General features: G+C 32.7%; 1 protein-coding gene across 3 annotated transcripts in view; it reads right to left on the bottom strand.

Moving 5' to 3' along the window:
- Window positions 1-23,947, bottom strand: part of LOC127711198 (multimerin-2-like) — a 55,124-nt gene extending 31,177 nt beyond the window's left edge. Inside the window, exons 1-3 of one of the 3 annotated variants that reach the window (XM_052217170.1) lie at window positions 23,785-23,947; window positions 22,063-22,176; window positions 18,479-19,143 (exon numbers count right to left, since the gene is read on the bottom strand). In XM_052217170.1, the coding sequence (XP_052073130.1) occupies window positions 18,725-19,143; window positions 22,063-22,176; window positions 23,785-23,911 (660 nt within the window). In that variant the 5' untranslated portion in view covers window positions 23,912-23,947 and the 3' untranslated portion in view covers window positions 18,479-18,724. Of the gene's footprint in view, window positions 1-18,478; window positions 19,144-22,062; window positions 22,208-23,784 lie in introns of those variants that run through there. The other 2 variants (XM_052217169.1, XM_052217172.1) reach the window with 2 other exon arrangements.
- Window positions 23,948-24,218: the final 271 nt, after the last annotated feature.

Genomic DNA, 24,218 nt, shown 5'->3' with positions numbered 1-24,218 from the left:
AAGTTTAGATCAACGTTATAGTATTTTTGAATATTGTCTTTCTTGGACTAACATTTGTTTTGATTTTCAATAGTCTAAAACCTTAACATATATTGCTGCTAGTAACACGTATGGTCCTACATCCTGTTGATAATTATATTAACGTATGGTATAAGGTCATGCTTTTCTCCGACTGCTCATGATGTGTTAACAATGAATCCATCGGAGGTGCACTGATTTAAGTTTGGGTTACAATGGTCTATTAATTAATACAAATTGGGTAATTGCATGTACTTTTAGATCAGTTCTTTATGTCTTTTGTCATTTTATTAGTTGATTTTATTCGATCTGACGAGTCAAGTCTGTTTCAACTTTTTTTTATTTTGAAAAAAAAAGTTATCGTTCATATTAGTTGTGTATAAAAGTCTTAATCAATTACAGAATAATCAGTCAATGTGAAGGTATAACATATGAAAGACCTCAGGATTATAAAAAAAACAGCACGTAAACCTATAATTAACAGAAAAATCCCATTTAATTTTAGAAATGTGTTCTTTTACATAAGGATTCATGCTCCCTACTTTGGTAACACGTAAAAACTTAATAACCCCTGACTAAAAATGTTTATAATAAGGTTACCTTAGAATATCGTATGTCGATTAAATGACTAGAGCATCTCAAGTGTCATTGAAAGTTATTTTCGTGACAAGGCATCGTAAGATAAGTACAGCTCTCTTTCGCACTTTTCAAATATGGTCAAGTTATTAATTTAGAAATATTGTATTAAGTATAACGAATGCTTGAATTTGTAATAAGAACGTACTTAAAAGTTTCCTGATATTACAAACAGTAAATCAGGAACTTCCTTGCGCGACTCTAAAATATATGTCCAATGACACGCAAGAAGGAAGATAGTGAGGATACACACCGAACAGAAATATATAATACAATTTGAGTCTAATTGTCATTATAGGTTACCTTCGCAACATATGTGTGGAGTAGAATAACATGAACGGTACCACTGTTATTGGCGCGGAAAATTGTATAACTGTCAGATTAAAAAAAAAAAGATCCGACATCACCTGTCCGAAAGTATATATCTCTTAGCAAAACTATAACAAAGCAAACTTATGTTATAGCTGAATTTGCACTCTATCATACCTTGCAATGACTGTTTAATTTTATTGTTGGGAGTGAATAAGTATTGTCTCATTGGCACTCATACCACATCTTCTTATTTATATTTGGAAGTCAAATATGGTTATTAAGCTCTAATCAGAATCATAGTTAAAATGTTTTATGTAATTTGGGCAAATTAGACAATTTTAGAAAAAAAAAAAGGAATGAAACATGAAGAATAAAATGCATATGTGTGTCTCATCCACGTTTTCAAATTATGTGCTTTGGGTGAACAATTTTTGTGCTCGTACAGTTAACACTTAATCAAACATAAATCTAAACTGATTTTAGTACAATAACTATTTTCCACGTTTTGCTATGCTTCAGAAACCTTTATCGTTACTGTTCGATACATAATGAAAAATCTGTATTTACTAGTCGTGATGTAATAATGCAGCGTTGATGTGTTATTTTCTTTTAAGACATTACCTGTCTCACGAGTATGTATCAACAAAGAACACCAAAGAACACTGTGGGATTTTGTTATAAATAAAATCATTTCTGCACCGAACCGATACATGTTGTAATTTACAACCTCTCAAGCATCACAATAATAAAATGCAGCACTATGAGAAAACTATTCAAAATATAAGAAGTCTTAGCACGTATTTAAGCACCACGCCCATTTTGGAACGTATTTTGTCTACATGTTAATAGCAAAATGAAGCATGCAGTCTAAACTAAGCAGATGAATATTATGCACAGTGTATATGCCAGTTAATAAACCTCCTTTAGATAGTATAAAAGGTGAGAAATTCACGTAAACATATATATGTTTCAGCTATGTGAAAGTTCACTACTTACATAACATTTCAGTAAATATCATTTAGTAGCTGACTTGCTTCATGTGTTTTACAAAATTGTCTGGTGTAAAAGTATAATCATCGTTCGCATTTCTGGAAAGATTTATGTATGTATAAATGTATACGTTTTCGTATAAACTAGAATAAATTCGTTTTATTTTTTATTAATGTCCATGTTTATTCCCTACGTAACACTATGTTCTTAGATATATTACACAACATCTACTACGTAACACAGCATTTTGTTTTTGTTTTTTTATGGCAATACATTAATTTTCATGTAGATAATACTTGTCACAAGTCAAATTCAGAAGTAATTTAGATATAAGTTAAATTATATAAAACCAGGTTTAATCCACCATTTTTCTACATAAGAAATTGCCTGTACCAAGTCAGGAATATGACAGTTGTTTTCCATTCGTTTGATGTTTTTGAGCTTTTGATTTTGCCATTTAATAAGGAACTTTCCTTTTTGAGTTTTCCTTGGAGTTAGATATTTTTGTTATTTTACTTTTTATGAAACGAACTGTCTCGTATTTTAACTATTAAAAATAAATATACACAAAGAAAAAAATTATGCGCCCCCTGATACAATGAATTATAGCATGTTAATTACTATGAATTTCAATTAAAATGCAAATATTCATTAAAACAAGACCAATGTTCCATTAAAAATATATGAGCATACAGGTGTGACAGGTAATTAAGATATTGCGGTATCAATCACGGAAGTCCGGCGTTTTGAAAAAAATATGCAGTCTCTGTGAACATGGTGCGACGACAAACTTCGGATGCTCAAAGATGGCATGGACGTCAGATGTGCTATCACTATACTGTAGTGAGCGAGCTTGTGGGAAAAACAAACCATCAAAACCAACTCCGTGAAGGACTTGCAAAGATCCGGATCAGACCACCGTTACATCGCAGCGTGAAGATAAATCACTGCATCGCGTGGTTAGACGAATGTTATTTGCAACTAGTCCTGTTGTCAAAATACAATGCTTACCTAAGTGACGTCTATCAATCAGAACAGTCGAATGTCGACATCTTCCCCAACAGGAAATCGGACGAATGACTGGAGGGATAAGACGCAGGTTTGAGGCCGTCATCCAAGCACGGGGTGGTCTCACTCGATATTAAACTTTGAACCTTGGATGTCGTTAAGTGAATTAAAATAGACGTTTTGCAAATGACATGACAATCTTATCTGCTATTATGAACTCAGAACTTAAAATGGACATGTTTTAGTGTAATAACTGGGCTTATCATTCCTCGATGGTCCAGTTGAATTTTAAAATCATCTATCTTTACCAAAACTATCTTGCAGTTCAGCACGATGTCAGGAATATGACAGTTGTTTTCTATTCGTTTTTTATGTGTTTGAGCTTTTGATTTTGCCATTTGTTGAGGGACTTTCCGTTTTGAATTTTTCTCGAAGTTCGGTATTTTTGCTATTCTAATTTTTTTATTGAATTATTATTTTTGCGATTATTTGGTCCGTAATATCATGAAATTTATCGTATCATTTGTCATTTAAAAACAAATTTGAGGGTACTTATCTTTGTTCTTTGTGTATATACGTAATGCATATACAAATTTTGTCAAATATTTGAAATGAATGGTGGCTTTTTTAGATGTTTTAACTCCATGGTCCTATTCTTTTTTGTTCTGAGATAAAAATAATCGAAAAACAAAATCAGAAACTTAAAGATGATGGAAGTTAGCAAGCCACCTGTTCCATAAAGCGGTTAATGTGCTACACACCCTTTGCACCTGGCCTAAGAAATGATTCAGGTCGATATTTAATAGGCAACATTGTAGGAAGTTTTGTTTCACCTTGTCAGTAGGTTTTTTTTTTAAATTCCGGGAGGGTGTCATTTGAATGATATGTAAATATGCTTGCAAAATCAGAAAATTCTGTTTGAGCTCAATTCTTTTTCATTGGTTATGATGAAGTCTAGGTGAGTATTTAGTGTATATCGGTTCTAGAACAAGTGGACTTTTTGTCCCGAAAAAATTATATCCCTGGTTCGAAATTATCTGATGGACAGGAATGAGTTGGTTAGAGTCAATTGCAGGGAGACTAGACCTTCTTGTTCTGAATCATAATCCAACTGAAAATAGATATAAGAAGATGTGGTATGAGTGCCAATGAGACAGCTCTCCATCAAAGTCAAAATTTATAAAAGTAAACCATTATAGGTCAAAGTACGGTCTTCAACACGGAGCCTTGGCTCTCACCGAACAGCAAGCTATAAAGGGCCCCAAAAAATTACTAGTGTAAAACCATTCAAACGGGAAAACCAACAAAAAAAAAAACGAGAAACGAGAAACACTTATGAACCACATCAACAAACGACAACTACTGAACATCAGATTCCTGACTTAGGACAGATGCAAACAATTGCAGCGGGTTTAAACGTTTTAATGGTACCAAACCTTCACCCTTATCTAAAACAATAGTGTAACATCACAACATAGAAAGAACCTGAAAAGTCTGATTTGGTCCTCAATGGTCCAGTTGCATTTCAAAAATCATCTATCTTTACCAGAACTACCTGGCAGTTCAGTACCATGAAGATATCAATCCAAAGATGTCTCAGTTTATTAGTACCAGGAAATATTTAACAGTTACAGCTTTTCAGAGATCGTCATTCAAATAATTTAACCAAGACAAAGAATATCTTTGCGCGTTCGTATTCATAGATACTTGCATTGGGAGTTAATTATGTTAAAGGAGCAAACAAAAACTAACTAAAATCTTATATGGTTTCAATGGTCTAGCTGAATTTAAACAATCATCTATGTATACCATAACAGTCTGGCAGTTCACTACCATGAAGCACATACAAAAATTCATCAACGATATAAGGCTTACAATTTGTTATGCCGGACACTCAATTCGTCTTCATATATAAGACGCATCAGTTGTGCTCGAATCAATACAGTTGGAAGGCCAATATGGTCAAATCAAACACTTAAATAAAAAACAATGAAAAAAAAATAAAAAAAAAAATAGAAAAATTGGGCCAAATACGACTAAAGCCATCTATCCCTTGGGAACGAGAGATCTCAGTGTTTTCATAAGGCAACATTTATGAACAGAAAATTTAAATAAGCACTGATATTCACCGTTTATGAGTTACAAAAGCAGATGTAAGTTTTGTAGCAGAAACTTTTCTATTTTTGTGGAGGAAGTTCACGAGATTTTGTCTTTCTGTCGACGTATTAGATCTGAATAGTCAAAGTAAAAGTTAAATGTGTCATTTTCTATAACCGGAAAAGCATTAAAAACAATGGTACTAGCTAACAGGTAACTGGTCTAATGAAATTAGATAATCAGGGATAACACGAGAAGATGAAAGCACCACAGAATCAACAGCCTTATTAATAGTTTTTACGATTCTGAAGAATTTGCACAAGCTATTGATTGCTCAGGTATACAGAAGAGGCAAATGATAACCTTACCTTGTATTGTAGGGGATTTAATAAAAATGTTAACGTGTCAAAATAGATGGCATAATGACAGGTGGCATGATCGTGGGGCATGTCGACATTTCAGTTCGACCCAAAGTACCAGTACCACATCGGCGAGTAATACGAACAATCACAAAGAAATACACAGATGATGTTCGACAATCAAAATTTTCTTCTAACAGTTTATCAAACAATCTGACAACATACATTCCAGAATAACAGAAGACCAGTATGTTAGCTCGAAATACCTGCAAAACCTTGGATGCGTTTCATTTGGAGGAGGAAATTATATAAATAACACATAGCTGAGAGTGTAATAGAGCAGATTGTTGTTACCCCGAGGAAACATTGTCAACTGAGGCGACGCCGAAGTTGACAATGCTTTTTCGAGGGGTACCAATCTGCTCTACTACCCTCTCAGCTATGTGTTATTTAATTTGTTATACTGAATGTTCTATCATTAGTGTCTTTTACTGTTAAATTCTAAATTGAAACTTCTTAACTATGACGTCACGCACATAACAACGTAACAATTATCAGAAAAACAACAGAATGGAAGCAAGACAATTTTTTTTTATTTTGACAGTCTACGAAAATGTTCTTCTGAGGCCAAAACGAAGACCATGAGCATTGTCTTTAATTTATTGATGTAAATTCAATTAGTTGTCCTTTAAATTATCGATTTTTGATTTGTCTGCACGAGAGGGTGACATAAAAAATTGTCTCCCGCTGAGCCATGGGATAGAGTAAATTATCTCCTTTGTATTATCCAATCAAAATCTGGCATTTTGACGTGAAGTATAATAATATGTTATTCGAGATCTTGACAGGCATCTTCGCTAGCCAAGGGTTACGATCCAGTCCCTTCCTTTCAACCCTTATCGGATTAAGATAGAATTTCGGATCCACGAGGTAATGATTACCATTGGTCGCAGTTGTAACTGACTGCATCCAATCGAAAAGCGCTTTTAAGATGATCACGTGTAAATGTAGAAAATGTAGATAAAAAATTGCCACGTGCTGATTGTGCAACATGTTTTTACCCCCAAAAAAGCGCTCACAAACATTTTATAGACTCCTGTCCTTAGTAAGGAGCCTGTTATTCGATCAGTGGTTGTTGGTTCCTGTCTGTCATGTTATTTTTTTTTTCTTTCATTGTTTTGTTATGAATTATGTCGTTGATTGTTTCTTTTGAATTCTTTTACATTTTGTCATATCGGATTCTTTTATAGCTAGCTATATGGTATGGGTTTTACACATTGTTGAAGTCTGTACGGTGACCAATAGTTGCATAGTTGCATACATCTACGTCATTTAGACTCTTGTGAATAGTTTGACAATCATACCACATATCTAAAATGTACAAGAATACCATGCAACCGACGGATTGTTCACAGGACCACAAAATGGAACATCACTTTCATGGGCAGTATCAGGGAGTATCAAGGAGTGGTTCTAATTATATCATTACTCTATCTTACGAAATAAGTAATAGGAAAAACTTTAATTACTTCTTCAAGAAAAATGAATGGACCTTGAGGTTGGCCAATGACGTAATTATGTATGATATAAAAAGATTACCACACACCGGATATAAACCACATATAAATCTGGCGCAGCCATAATGAATATAAATATTATGTTGTCTGTTTTTGAATTGTGTTCACATATACAAGATTGTATTGTCTCGCATGCGAGCCCCATTTTGTTATATACCTTGAATTTTATCTTCTTAATAGATGGATGAAAATTAAATACATGTATTGGTAAACTAATGTTTCGTCTTAATTACGTATCATATCTTCTTTTGTAAGATAATTGATGAAAATGAACTGTAGTTGTTGTGTGGTTTAATTTTCGCACATTTCTTCTTGAAAGCACAGACATATTACCGACACCACAGTTGTTTTTGTTATATTGGTCAAAAAACCACTAATTACTAGTTTGTTCAGTCTAAAAGAAAAACTTTAGCATAGACAATATATACAAACATATATTTTAATTGGGATGTTAAGGTTACAATATACAAAGGCCAAAAGTTCGAAATGATAGCGTATAACGTTTATCAGTCCGTCTATCCGCTAAACAGGAATTTTGAAAGCAAATAGTGGTTTCCAAATGATGATAGTGATGGTATTTAAAATGAGAAAATATTTTGAACAAGTGTACACTTCTTCAAACTTATGTCGAAGTACTTGATATTTTTTTCTGCTTTTAATAGCAATATGATATGTACTTACATCAGGTTCTATACAGTGACAACTTCCTTATTAGTGCGCTTAACACTAAAAACTCAAATAAAAGTCACAGGGCAAAACATTCATGCATTGACTATGCTCAAATGGACTCTAGAATGATCTTATTAGTTGTTTGTTTCCTTGCTTTCTTTTCAGAATCTTTATCTATTCAACAGGAATCGACAGTAAGACAAATGGAAGGACTAAGAGAAGAAGTTCGCAATATTACACAAAGACTACAGAAACTGAATGCAACTTTCCAGAAAGGTAGGATGTAATGTTAAAATACTTATGAATTGAAAGTAAACATAAACACGAATTATTTTGTGATCATTTTTTCATTTTTTTTAATGTTATGCTGCAACAATTTCTAACATGTGAATAAATTTGTCAGATATATACTAGATAATTGTTGGAACAGAAAATACACCAATTGCACACAGCCGAGTTGAATTAAAAGTATTACTGTCACTCGCAATGGTGTTTCAAATTTATCCATCCTCAGATGTTTCTTAGATATTTAAACATCATTGATTTTCACAAATTAAGAGCTGAGCATTCCTGATTAAAGTAAATCCATAAAAGCGCTTCAGACACACGAAACTGTCTAAATCATATGTATATCAAGATTTTACAATAATCCTGAATACATCCAAGAAATCAAAATGCTATTTAGCGCTATACATTGCTGTTTGACAGCAGTTTTGATACAATGTCACACATCTTTTATATGTTTTGTAACAACCTTGATTATTTTTTCTTCTGAAAGACAAATATATACTAGGAGAACTTCAAATAGAGAGAGTATCCGTTTTGAAAAAGAAAGTGCTTCTTTTACAATTTTGCATTATTTAATAAATATTTGCAAAACTCTACTAAAAGTGCAGTTTTGAGCCATCATAAGCATTTAAAACTTTGGTATATATCCAGAATGCGCCATAGTGTTATATAAACCAAGCGAAGTAATGGAATTGAGAATGGAATAGGGGAATGTGTAAAGGAAACAGCAACCCGACAATAAAGCAGAAAACAGTCCAAGGCCACCGATGGGTCTTCAACGCAGCAAGAAAATACCGCACCCGGAGGCCGGCTTCAGCTGGCCCATAAACAATAATGTATACTAGTTCAGCATACTTTTAAATTTAGAAAAAAACAACGCTGATGTGAAATTAGTTCAAGAGACAATGGTCTTAGCTCTTTTTTTTATAACAATAACACATTATCGAAAAACACAAATACTTTACAACTTAAGGCTAAATATAATTTATATATTCATTTTTAGAAAAGACAGGCCATACCATGTTTTATGCTATCATGAAAGAAAAGACATTGACTTACAACATCGACAGTATATTGGTTTTTGAAACAGTGATCGTGAACGAAGGAGGATTTTATGATAAGTATGATGGAGTGTTCATTGCACCTTGGAAAGGAACGTACATGTTCTCGTGGACAGTTTCAGGAACAAGTTCTAACTGGATCGTAACGGAACTTGTAGTAGAAAGCCAAATTATTTCTACGGCTGGAGTACAGAATGCCGCCGGCGGTAATCCTTCAGGATCAATGACGGCTTTGTGTAGAATGGAAATGGGAGATCATGCGTGGATCCGCTCGACCGGCAGATCAACTAGCCATGTCATATATAGTAATGAAAATTATCCTCAGTCATCATTTCTTGGACTTCTCATACATGCATAGTGAAACAGTATGCGTGAATTTGTCATTTTGTCTTTAAATTTATTAAAAACATGCATCAATAAATGTTTGTTCGATGTTCATTAAATCTGCCCAAAAGGTTACCTCATCAGAGGTTGCCTTCAGTTATTATGTTTTTTTTTTAGTTAATGGGAATGTTTTTCTGATTGTTGTCTTTAATTGTCTCTGTTAGATTTATTCTCATCTTTAATTTTGGATTCACAACCATTGAGAGAATGAATTATTTTTTAGACACTTGAATATTGTTGAAGAACGCTTGTTGACCGTATGTTCATGTGTCTGTCAAAAGTCACGAACATCGTCAGTGTTGGTCTAATGTTGTATCTTAATGTGTTTGCTATTTATTATTTTAACTAGTTTTCATATCACCGGTATTATTACACTCGGGCGATAAGATCCGGACTTATAGATAGCTACTTGTCTATTGTTGAAGACAGTATGTTATCTTTTGAATGTCTTTTGATTATTTGTGTAGTAAGGTTGCCGTACCATGGAGTATTGTAATGACTTGGCCAGGCGAAATTCCTTTAAAAAACATATGTTTGTACTTTCAAGCACCTGCTTTCGGCTACGAGTCGATGTTTGGCTATTTTAAAGTTTGACACCGGTTCTCACCTTTTTAATTCAATTCATTATGCTTTCAGTGTTCTATTCATTGCTTTTTCCAAGTGTTCAACCATTTTTATCTATGTATAATCGAGATAACTTATGTAGCTAACTTTCGCTTTCGTACATCAGCAGCCATTTCCGGCACAGTGATTTTTGTGTATTGATTATGCAAATTAGGTTGACTGTGTGTCACCTCAGGTGAACTTTATGTACCACAACCGCAAAAGAGTGTATGAATACTATAGCGATTGTAGATCGGTTTTTACATGATAATTGTATTAAAACGGTATTAATTACGATTGTTAATTGTACTAAGATGATTTTTATGTTCCGTAAACATATCGTTTACGTTTTATTGTACTTAATTCTAGCAATCGGGGATTCTTTTTCGTACTTGTCAGGCCCGTTTCCAGTTTCCCGTTCGTTTCCCCGTTGCAACCCCGTTTAAACCGTTCGTTGTCCCGTTAAGCCCATCGGAGTATAAAAACCTTGCACCCTTTTGCCGGGGGCTCTTCCTCCTAAGTCAGACCTACAGATACGTTGCCAGATTTTCGGTCAGTTTTTACTGTCGTATATTTCACATTCGCTTAAGTTCTTCATATTTTTATCATGAATTTCATGAGCTTTTAAGCAGTTTCACTGCAGTTTAGAATATTTGGCTTTTTAAATACACATTTGTGTAGTTTTTCAATTGTTTAGTGCAGTTGACTTTTCTAAATTACCAAATATTTGGACATTTTCTGTTCACTATAAGTCTAGTATCTTGGACTTCGATCAGAATCAAAAATGGATTTAATCCAATTGTAAATATAAATAGCGGGTCTATTTATTCAGGGTAGTTTTCATTTGCTAACCTGTTTTCTTTGAGACAAAACGGATTAAAGTTACATGCCTTCCCCATCCCCCATTTTCTCTCCATTTTTGGTTAAGACATATTGTTAAGTATCCTGTTTGCTGAGTTGCTCCAGTAATCAGAGAGAACACAAATAATTTCTGTATACTTTCTAAGATAAGAATAGTAAGAAGCTAGGACGATCAAATTTCACTTTTAAATACTCTCAATCTCAAATGTGATTGAAGTCTGCCTTCCTGTGCTTACTCCAGGAGGCTGAGGTTAATTAAATAATAACAAAGTACTGTTATTTTAAATATATAATTTATTAGATGATATATATATGTAAACAAAGATATGATATATAAATTATTGGGTAGTTGGTTGAACACTGTGGCAAATAACTGGATACATTAATAATTAGAAATATATTTATACTTCCAAAAAGTTGTTAAAACTGTAATTTGGTTCATTGTGATATCTGTATGAAATGCTTTACTAATAATACAAAATTATGCTCTTAAATATCTTATTTATTCATCAGTAAACTTACATAATAGAAGTCCAACTTGGTCTCTGGTTGTTGGTGTCATAACACTGTCTCATGGGAGAATAGACCCTCTTGCTACGCCTAGACAAGAGACTATTTGATTGTCAGACAGAAGATATTCATTTGTGTGATAGTCTGTTGGTACCGTACCTTGCGTTTCCACTTCTTGATTGATAGTTTATATGTTGACAATTTAGAGGTTCATCCTCTACCTTACAGAGACAATCTGTTCTATAAACTACACGACAGGAGTGTGTTCATTTCCACAGACTAGAGCGTATTTGAATATTTCTAACCCTTTTCGTTCCCCCCTAATTGAGTTATTCACTCGTTTTAATATTGAGATTACATATTTCCGAGGTGTTTTGACCCCTTTGACCTAATTAAAACCCTTCCCTATGAGATAATTACGTCTAAATAAATAATAAAGATAAGACACCGTGTTTAACCCATTCTCTGTCTTAGACTAGCTATTTCTAGTCTATTAAGGTCCCCTGTGTACCTGTAAACGCAGGTGGTGGCAGCATAGTTAAAGAAACACCCGGCAGGCCAGTTATTACAGTATATCCTTTTTCCCCTTTTTATTCATATCGATTCAATACAAAAGACGGACATATCTTATCTTTCAGTTTGAAAGTTCCACTAAAATATAAGGGACTTCCCTTGGAGCTCTGTTTTTTCCCTTTTTTACTTTTTCTACCTACGGATGCTAGCAGCATCCTGAATACTATCTATTGCAATTGCGATGAGTATAAGAACTAGATCACCATGCATGTTTTTGCTTATGATCTTTATATGTTTAGTAACTTTAATATTACTGGAATTGTTTTGACTTAAACTTAAATTTTTCTATTTTGAATATGAGTATATGTGTTGAAAGCTTTTCTGTAGTATCATATCTAGGAGAGAAGATCCCAGGGACAATACAAAAACCACAAGTGAAGAAAAACAGACAACCACACCACGACCAAATTATAATTGTCAAATTAGGGTTCTAGTAGGGGTTTACAAAACACTCTATGTTCAACTAAGTGAACTGTTTTACTTAATGTATTTTTGTTGCTGAGAATCCACTAAATTTCCTTTATTTGTAACGCGTATTGGTGATTCTCATCTCTTTATTATTCTGTGAGTTATTTAAAAACAAAGATGTCGACATAGTGATATAAAAATACAAGACAGTGGTCTATTTTATTCTCATTCACACTTGATTTGTTTATAATCTCATATGGGTCAAATGTTAAATTTATACTCTAGAGAACTTTTAACTAAATTGGGCTACAAAAATATGAAACCTTTTTAATTTCATGCATGGATATTCTTATGGGTAGATGTATTTAGGGACAAAATACTCTCCAGCAGTGACATCGATCATTGAAACAAATACTATGGGATATAACATGTATAATGGTGTAACATTTTATGGATTTGATAAATGTCTGTTCAGTTAAATGAAGAAAAAAAATGGGCCAATAAACGTTAACGTTATTACAATAAACTTACACATTCACAGAAACACAAAGACGAACACATATACACACAAACTCATATACAAATATATTCACGAAACAAAGACTCGCACATCAATACTTTTGACAATTCTACATTGGATATCCGAAGCAACAGTTATAATACCTTCTATGATATCAACGGAACATAACATTGAATTTCCAAAATTAATTTTCGTATCTGAACTATATTAAATGTTTGATTTTATAGTGAGATGATCATTCAGCCTTGGAGGAGCTAGGCCATTTATGGTTTAACAAGTGTATTGTGGCACTGTTTTTATGCGTCTACTTCTAAGGGAGGGCATCCAGAAATATTTTCATAAATTGAAGGTTATCGTTGTTGTATATAAATCACATAGTTCTCTTCTGATTTGTTCCTCTTTTATTTAAATTTGATTCACCAGAGAAATGTCACGAAAATGACCAAAATTTTAATTTGAAAGTATAAAGGCGTAAATAAACTCATCGTAGATACCAGGATAAAACAAATAGTAATCTTGGTTCGTTGATGTGCATTTTGTCTATAAAAGACTCACCAATGAATAAAAAAGTTTAGAAAAAGTCAAATAAAGTACGAAGTTGAAGAGCTTTGAGGATCCAATTTCCGAAAGGTTTTGTCAAATACATGTTAAGCTAAGGTCATCTATTCCTGGGTAGAAAATCCTAAAACTCGAAGTTTCGCAAACACTTTATTTATGATTATGACCTTTTCAATGATAATTCATGTCAAGTGCCGACTAATGGGCTGGTGATACCATCGGGGAAAAACCTATAACAGCAGTGACATCGAACCAGTGGTTAAAAATAAACTCATCATAAATACCAGGGTTAAATCTTTTCTACGCCAGACGCACGTTTCGTCTTCAAAAGACTCTCGAATAAAAAGGTTTAAAAAGCCAAATAAAGTACGAAATATAGTTACTTTCTTAAGTTTGATAAATTACCACCAATCTCTCAAATGTCTAATTTAATGTTTATCTACAAGCTATTTGGGAAAGGAAATCAAACTTTAAGTTAAGTCTATTTTAGTTCCCTTAAGTTTGACCTCGTACCATAAGATACTTGGTATTATAAACGAGATTTAACAATGGGTTTTCTTTCAATATCATTCATTCAAAATTTATTAGGATTGGTTTGAACTTTATGAGTTTAAATCGATTAATAAACTCGCCACAAACTAAAGCGCACGTCCACTTAGAGGCATGGGCCCCTGAGTTATTTTTTTCTTTATGTACTTGTGGTTAAGATATTTTAGCAATGTTTTCAAATGTTTAAACTATATTTCCCTTATATTATGTGTCTTTGCTTTTATCCATAATGTACATTATGCCATAAGGAAGATTATACTCTGTAAAGTTCGGATTTCTATCTTACGAGATAAGTATTCATTTTTGTTTTTATAATAAAATGTCTAGGTCTATCTGTCCACAGTCTGGTTATAAATTTTTTTTTTAATTTCTGAATTCTCAGAAACCACTTGGCAAGATTAACTTATTTTCTTGACATTTTAAAACAAATTAGAATGAATGACAAAGGTTTAAAAGATGATTCCTCGGAAAGTTGATCGAATATCGAACGCGAATATTAATATGTAATATTTGAAACTCGGGGTAAGGTGATGAATTATATCAAATATGATATGTTTAAATAAAAAGTACAAGTACAAGACGCTCCCAAGAGCCTGAATCGTTCAGCCGGTAAAAATATGTCATTTCTATATTTATTTTAATTTATTGCAATCAGTTTGTTTTTTTATAAATCATATTTACATACAAATCAAGGTAACAAAGGAAAACTGTGGGAATAAAATTCTGCAGCTTTTCATTGTTCTCTTATAGTATGAGTATCTATGACAAACGAGACTATATTGATATTATGAATGTCCCCCACCTTAGCAGCAATACACCAACTCCACCTGCATATACATTTCCCAACTCATTTAATATTCAAGAGCTTGCAGATGCTACTCAGTCTTTACAAACCATCACCAGTGTCTGATCAGAAAGTTTATGAACCAGGGTTAGGTCAAAGAATGTCTCGTCCTTTTTCTAAAAAAAAGTTCATCGGAAGATACCAAGACCTTGTTGATAAATATTCCGTATCAACTTCACAAATAATACATGACGGTCCTAAAGTAGGTACTGACGTTGTCCATCGTTTTAATTATGTCTTTGTAAATTTTTAACCTTTAATGTTTAGTCCATTTTTGGTGATATCCTTTTGGTGTGGCTCGGTATTTAGACATCCCGCCATTGTGTTATTGCGTTATGGTAATTTTTTGTATTCTTTCATTTTTGCTTATATGCTTTGTCTATAGAGTGTCTATATGCCATTTTGTTTTACTTTGTTGCCATAGTTGTTTGTTTTCTTTAAGGTGATTAACATTTTAACACAATGTTGACTTGTGAACCCCAATTTTTGACATTTTTACCTATTACATGTATGTCTGTTTATTTTGCTCACACATTTTGTCAATATAATGGAATTCTATGTTAATTTTCATACCAGTGAGAGGTTTAGCTAGCTTTAAAACCAGGTTTAATCTACTTTTTTCTACCTAAGGAAATGCCTGTACCAAGTCAGGAATATTACAGTTGTTTTCCATTCGTTTGATGTGTATGAGCTTTTGATTTTGCCATTTGATAAGGGACTTTCCGATTTGAATTTTCCTTGGAGATCGGTATTTTTGTTATTTTACTATTTTTTTTCAATAAGGAGTCAACTGACGATTTCTGTTAGATTGACTTTTTTGTAGATCTTGTCTTCCTAATAATTTTCCCCAATAAAAATTTCTCTGTATCTTTTATAGTTTTTTGAAAAATAGACAAAATTGAAAAAAAAATGATAGAATTTGACATTTATGGGCTATAACTCCTATAAAAAGTTGTCTGACAGCTGGTAGATTACAACATTCTCAACATTTCTGCCCTCTGTCAGATTCTCTCTATTCATAAAGGTTTTCAAGATAATAGACAAAACTTGCATTTTACCCCTACATGTAAGTTCTATGTTTAGCCATGTCGACCATCCTTATTGAAAAGCGGGGTCATCGGACACATTTTTCCAACTAGATACCCTAAAAATTATTGAGGCCAGTTTGATTAACTTTGGCGCAGTAGTTTCAGAGGAGAAGATCTTTGTAAAAGTTAAGGGACGACAACAAACGACGACAAACGACGGACGACGGACGCCAGGTGATGAAAAAATCTCACGTGGCCCTTCGGCCAGGTGAGCTAAAATTGAAAAATTGCACATGTACATGTTTGAGTAAAATATGCTTTAAAGAATTGACTGATTGAAAGTTTTTACTTAACCTCCAGTGGCAAATATTTCATGTTTCAACAGTACGAGCATTAAAGACGTTGTCAATTATAAGTAATGATGTATATATCTAAAATGAAAAAAAAGTAAAATCACAAAAATACTGAACTCCGAGGAAAATTCAATCGGAAAGTCACTTATCACATGGCAAATTCAAATGACAAAACACATCGAACGAATGGACAACATCTGTCATATTCCTGACTTGGTACAGGCATTTTCAAATGTAGAAAATGGTGGAATGAACCTGGTTTTATAGCGCTAAACCTCTCACTTGTACGACAGTCTCATCAAATTCCGTTATATTTTCAACGATGCGTGAACAAAACAGACATAATAAATAAAATAGTCAAAATATGGGTACAGCAGTCATCACTGTGTTACAATATCAAAACAAACAATCATTTACAAAAAAGCACAAAAGCATCTATCAAATTAAAAACCACACTCATTGCTTCGCGTGTCTGACGTCAGAAAATGTAAACGTCAAAACAATTTTATAATTTCACATGGGGAATGTTGGTATACAGGCTTAAAAAATCAAAAGTTATGTTAGAATTAATTTCAGAAATAGACCGAGATTTAAAATTGTCCAGAAGTTCTTTAGAATTTTTAAGAAACCACATATGGTTAGTACCACTACGCGAGTAAAATAAATTTGTCGTTTGTCGTTCAAAGTATTTTCAAATTTATTATAGAACAATAACATAATGACATATAATAGAACAATAACATAATGACGGGATCTTTTAAAGTACAAAACACACCAGCAAAAATGAAAGATAATATAAACACATTGACGGGATGTATAAGTACCGACCCACGTCAAATGGATATCACAGAAAACAAACCAAACAGTAAAAGTAATATTAATCATAGAACAAAGACAAATGAAAGAACAATATAACACGTTGTTAAGATGATGAACAACGTCAGTACGCAGAATCTATACTTCAAGACCATCATGTATTATTTGTGAAGTTGATACGGAATATTTATCAACAAGGTCTTGGTACCTTCCGATGAACTTTTTTAGAAAAAGGACGAGACGTTCTTTGACATACCCCTAGTTCATCAACTTTCTGCTCAGACACTGGTGACGTTTTACAAAGTCTGAGTAGGAGCTGCAAGCTCTTGAATATCGAATATATCTTTGTTTGTCAAATAAGCTAAGCTTAATACATCATAAAGAGTAAATCAAACAACTTGTTGTCGTCCATTCATGTACGAGAATAATTTTAACAATGGGCAGATCTTTCCGTAAAGAAAAATGTCCGGACTTTTTGCATGGACCGCGCGGAAAACTTCATGAACATGCATATGACACAATACAATAACAGTATTATTTTTAATTTTGTAACTGATTTACAAGACAGAGGCGTGGTAATATTCTTGTTGCATGCGTCATAAACAGTAAATCAAACAGCTCTCCCTTGATCATCATAATTGAAGACTATTTTATTTATGCGGAAATCTTTCGATGAAGAAAATCCGAAGGTATTTTTGCACTAGCTTATAAACGTGTCATGCGCGACTGGACTATTTTCCCCGCCCCTGTATTATGGATCAGTAACAAATCCTAAATAGTACAATTCATATAACTTAGTAATCTTGTTTCATTGTCAAATAAACTTCCATCTCCTTGAAGCTGTGTGTCTCATTTTGTTTGCTTGTTTTTACAGAAATGTAACTCTTTATGTCTGCATGAATATAATTTCCTTGCACGAATATTTAGACTGTGTTCAGAAGCGAACATTGCAAAATAAAAAAGTAAGAAGATACTAAAAGGAGGATTAAAGAGCATAAGTTATAAAAAGACAGACAACACCGTGTAGAAAAGAAAATGAAAGACCACAGGGCACAAAATACAATATGAAACAAACGATTTTGAACCCTTCATAAAGGAGTGGTTTTTAATGGGAACATTTGCTTCTCTTCTAGAGACACACGTCGTGTCGATAATTATAAATCAAAAGGAGGACGTTGAAGGGCTATTACAAATAAAACACATATTTGACCCCTATATTCTATGACGGTAGATAGACGAATTGTTATAGCACCTATGCAACCTTCGAAGAGAAGCCTTTAACATAACCGTTAGGGACTTTGAGATCAATAGCATCCTTGCAAGTACTAACACTCTATCAAGCAAGCCCTGGAATATCACGTCAATTGGGAACAATATACCCAATATGTAGGTGCTGCTGGAATATTAAAAATAATAGAAATGTGAACGTAAGTTGACATAATTGTAATTACCCGTTCAATTAAGTTAAAACTCAACACATTTCTTATTAAAACTTCTTGAGATATTTGGATTATCTTTTTATAGAATCAAGCTTAGATTTTGAAATGAGAAAGAAATTAAAAGCTTTTAGATCTTAAGAATTACATTTACAACCAAAATTATAGATATAATTTTTTTTATAATTACATTTTTTTCAAATGTTGTGGATCTATGCTTAAAAGAATCAAATATCACAATTAAAAATTAATTAATTGTTTTTCTGTTATTCTTTAAACACCAAAAGCCCAAGGAATCCTGACTGTGGATAATCATCATAACTATAAAGATGATGACCGGTAGACGACCCGGTTGTTCTAATCCAGGCATGATCTCCCTTCTCCATTTTACATAATGACGTCATAGCTCCGGATGGATATCCCCCTGAACTGTTTACCTCTCCAGTTCCGGCGATTACATTATCTTCTACCACTAGTTCGGTTATAATATAATTAGAACTGATTCCAGTTACAGTCCAAGCAAAAATATAAGTTCCCTTCTCAGGTGCTAAGAACACTCCATCATACTTGTTGTAATGCCCACCTTCGTTAACGATTGCTGTCTCAAAGACTATTATTGTGTCGACATTATAGGTAAATGCCTTGTTTCTAATGACAGCATAAAACATGACAGGAGCAGCTTTCTCTGAAAAAAATAATAACAGAATTCCCTTTACGTGTACATGTACTTTCTTTTCGAACGAACGAAAACACTGCAACATTTTAACATGAAATCATATACGATACCACTAAATGGTTATCAGTTTTGTGTCAATATAGTTTGCAACAACTCATGTTTGTATCCGCTCACATCAAATTCTACAAGAATTTTGTGCCGCTATACGTTAAATGAGCATAGACTTTGATTTAAATACAACACAATTACAACAAAACAATGTAAGATTTTAGAATAAAGATTCGAGGTTCAAATATTTTTTACCTCCAGGCATAATTTGTTTTACAATTTTCGAAGTTCATATATACTTAAACTTTTAAATCATATGAGGAATATTTACAAATAATTTTCAAACGATAATATATGTAAATTTTCTGTTGATGAATAGACAGGAGTAATCGTACTAAAACTTTGGTTGCAATTTCCTTTGTCAAATTTTGACTTTCGACAGTTATGATGCACTTAAAAGTTTTATTTATTTGGCATCTAAATATTTTCATCTATAACGATCAAGATGAAAATATGTCGAATTCCTCGACTGTTCTACCTTTTGTTTTATTTTGGTGCCTTGTGTAGCTTGATATGCAATATGGGTCATTTGAAAGCCGCACGGTGACCTAGAGTTGATAACTTTTACGGCATTTGGTCTCTGGTAGAAAGTATTGTCATTGCCAATAATAACAGTTATACCACATTATTTTTTTTATATTAAGGTGGCTGAGGTGTCTTCCTCCATCTTAGATTTTGAAGTAGCAGATAACAATTGATCTAGATCTTTAATGAAATGTGCAAATTTTGAGAGTAGTATGTAATTCATGTGTAAGACTTTTCATGTTAATATAGAAAATTATGTGTTTTATCATATTTACGGCTGTATTTTCTAAAAAACACAATATATTTGTTTGATTCATTTTTTTTCAACTTTGCCACATAAGGGAAGATAACTCAGATAATAGGGGAGATAACTCAGATAATAGGGGAGATAATTAGTTATCAAAGGTACCAGGCTTATAATTTGATACGCCCGACGCGCGTTTCGTCTACATAAGACTCATCAGTGACGCTCAGATCAGAATAGTGAGAAAGTCAAACAAGTACAAAGTTGAAGAACATTGAGGACCCAAAATTCCAAAAAGTTGTGCCAAATACGGCTAAGGTAATCTATGCCTGAGATAAGAAAATCCTTAGTATTTCGAATAATTTATACTTTTAGCTCAGATAAAGTAATTTTATAATAGAAAGTGTTGTGAATTTACCAATTTTGATATGTAGCAAGAAAACAAGTCCGGTGACCCATTTTTTCTTTTTCTTATCTGAAAGCATCTTATAAGTGCTATCTTCTCACATTTTATCTTAAAATTCTATGGTGTAATTTTCTTTTTATCACATAAAATTGGATTTTCCATGCATAATCCATACAAAATCTGCACAACCTGTAGCGTGAAAAAAAGTCCGGCGACCAATACTTTTTATTATATTTTTGAAAAAAAGCATGATAAAAACTACATTTTGACAATTATTAAAAAATTCTAAGGATTTTAATTAAGACCCCCATCCACCTTAAATATAAATTAGCTATAAATAAATTAGGTAATTGTACTAAAATTAAGATTGTAACTTGACCAGCCAAGTAAAACTAAATATGTGGCTGGTCTGATCAGGCAACAACTATCATCTTTTATGTGAGGGGGAAGGGGTTAAAAACATTGTTTGATTCTAAATTTTCTGAAAAGAAATCGTTTCAGAAGGGAAGTGAAAATTTGTCTGCTTCCATTATTAATTAGAAAACAAATAAAAACAATGTCTTGTTCTTAAATGTTATTGTAAAAATAGTTATGGTCTATCTGAAAAGTATATGGTAAACCATAATTAACTACCCACATGAGCATGTTGAGGACATATTAAGACTTTTTATATACAGATACTTGTACTGTACTATGACCTTTGTTTTACCCTACTTTAATAAATAATTAACTATTTTTTTCAATAACCAACAGAACCAATATTTATTTCTTAATCATTTGCTTGCAATCGTTTCAAATTTGTTTGTGCATAGATACTCTTTAAAACAAATAATGTCTCCCAACAGAATTAAATAATTTCTTTTAAAACATCTCACCCCCTTAGAACTTACCCGAACTATGTTCAAAGTTTTCTTATCTATTCAATGCAAACGGTAAATTTGGATAAAAATATCGTACGTACCACACTGATTACAAAATATATCAACATATAATACTTTTTATGGCTAAAAAGCATATTACTTTTTTTTCATTTTGCTATTTACAAGACCACTGGCATAAATAAAATACAAAAGTTGAAAAACATATTTAATTTACTAAATTTTTGTGTAGCAAGAGGATGTCACCGCTACTAAAAATTGACAATGATTAAATGTTGTTGCTTCCAGTTAGAAAAGTTCAATAGCACAATTCCGTTTGGAAAACAAGAAAATGTGTCAGCGGTTACAATAAGCATGATACTGTTCAATACAGAGTGTAACCACAAATCGCACAAATCACGAATGCTACCCGTCTTTTCAGTCAACGGATTAGACGTTGAATTCATATTGTGGTTGTCCTGGCAATTCCAGGATCTGCTTACCCTTCCGGAGCACCTGAGACCATCCCCATTTTCTGTTCTGTTGCTCAGTCTTTAGTTGCCTATGTTGTGTTTTGTGTACTGTTGTTTGTCTTTTTGTCTTTCCTTTTTTTGCCATGGCGTTGTTAGTTTTTTTTTCGATTTATGAGTTTGTATATCCCTTGTTTTGAACTTATGAGTTTGTATATCCCTTGTTTTGAACTTATGAGTTTGTATATTCCTTTGGTATCATCTTTCGTCTCTTTTTTAAAGGGATTGTTAACTTTTCATTATTGAAATAGCACTCACCTTTCTCATACTTATCCTCCAAGGTCTGCAATACAACTGAAAGATCATTAACAGTATTTTTCAGATTTTCTAATTCTCTATGTGCCGCCATTAATGACTTCGGTGTAGAGTTTTCTGTTAAAACGTATATGTGCGAGTACCGTTATAAAAAGTACACAACACATATATTATATAAATACACAAATGTACCTGTTATCCCTTACATTAAGAATAATAAATACAAACCTCAAGAAAACCTCTGAATAAGAGTCTAACGGTGCGATGGCTTTACGGAGGTCTTAAGAATAAAGTGACAGCTATTACGATTTTGTTATAATGTAGGTAGTTAAAAAGAACTTTTCCCATAATAAACAAACCAAAACAAAATTTATTTAAGGTGATAACTGTTACTTTTTGAATACATTTTATCGCTGTTTGTTTGCAATTAATGACACTTCAGACATCCCAGCAATTATTGACGTCATTACAGGAAGATTTCTGACGCCAAATTGCAAAATGCATCGTTGTATGACCTCAACAGTTAAATTGTCGAAGATGCCCAAATATCGATATTTTAGATTAATTGATCGGCACATGTGTAAAATCCGAATTAATACCGAAAATGCTTCCAATACATTATTGTAATCTCTTTTTAAATATGCAATACTCGTAACATATTTTGAAATATCCCGTGGACTGCAATTGTGCGATTCAATGAACGTGGCGCTATATGTCACATTGCATTACAATGTTTAAAAAAAAATGTATGAGTTCTAGGAATATAACTTTCATCCAATATTTGAAGTGTTCACTATAACGCGACAACTACAATGTAAAAATACATAACGACAAATACGTGCATCTTTGAAATGAAATTTTAAAACCAAAAACTTTTAGAACAGTTTTTATATGACAAAAGAAAGTCTCACCGATACTGTTGTAACAGTAAGGCTGAATATATTTATGCTAAACAGATATAAGAAGATGTGGTATGCATATGAGTGCCAATGAGACAACTATCCATCCAAGTCACAATTTGTAAAAGTAAACCATTATAGGTCAAAGTACGGCCATCAACACGGAGCCTTGGCTCACACCGAACAACAATCTATAAAGGGCCCAAAAATAACTAGTGTAAAGCCATTCAAACAGAAAAACCAACGGTCTAATCTATATAAAAAACGAGAAACGAAAAACACTTATGAACCACATCAACAAACGACAACCACTGAACATAAACTTTCATTTACAAGCAGCAAAGAGTTGATATTTTTTTCGTTTATTGAAAATATATACGTTAAATGATTTAGTGTATAAGGTCTATGCTACATTAGATTTTGCCTAAGGTCACACCTTCGTAAGGCATATGCTGTATTAATGCTACTAAAATGAATATTTAGACGAAATTAAGATTATGTTTTTTTTTCAGATATTAATATAAACTTTAGGCGCTAAATAATGCCAAGTGGGTAAAAATATGACTGTTACCTATTATACAATAGGTTTTAAATAGCCAATTCCTTTTTTTCGGTAGAAACAAGAATATTGAATTGGTTTTTTTTACATTTTAGCTAAGCAAAATCAAAAATATGTTGCAGCCCGCAAATAGATTTCAAATATTTAGTTGTTACACATGCAACATTTAGGTAACTGATGTGTGAACATGTTATGAAATCAAAAATTTGATGAACCAAATATTTTATGTTTAACAATTGATCTGTTACAAAAAATTGTAACTCTCACCCGTTATCGGCCATCTTGCACTGTTGTCATTCCTGAACTCACTGGTTGTAATGTCGTCGCTTTTTCTCACTGATACAGAATCTATATATTTCATACAGTTAGACAGCAATATAATTGAGAACATCATTTCTTTTGAAATTGTTAGAAATAAAAAATAACCTAACTGACAAATATATATATTTATATATTATTGAGAAGGAAGCACTTCAGTAAATAGATGGGAATAGGATATCGAAACATACACTTGTGGTATCTTAAGGGTAAGTGTTTTATTAAAGTATATTACATTCGTCATTAAGTGATGAAGGCTTGCCAACAAATTGGTCTTGGCACTACAAAATAAGAACAATTAATTGACTTTAAGTTCAGGACAAGCGCAAAACAAAATAAGGAAGTAACAAGTTCGATGTATTTATAATAGATAGAAAATAATG

Source organism: Mytilus californianus, unplaced genomic scaffold (genome assembly GCF_021869535.1).
Source record: "Mytilus californianus isolate M0D057914Y unplaced genomic scaffold, xbMytCali1.0.p SCAF_8, whole genome shotgun sequence".
Taxonomy (NCBI): Eukaryota; Metazoa; Mollusca; class Bivalvia; order Mytilida; family Mytilidae; genus Mytilus; species Mytilus californianus.
Note: the sequence above shows the minus strand (reverse complement) of the source record. Positions and strands in the feature narration are given on the sequence as shown.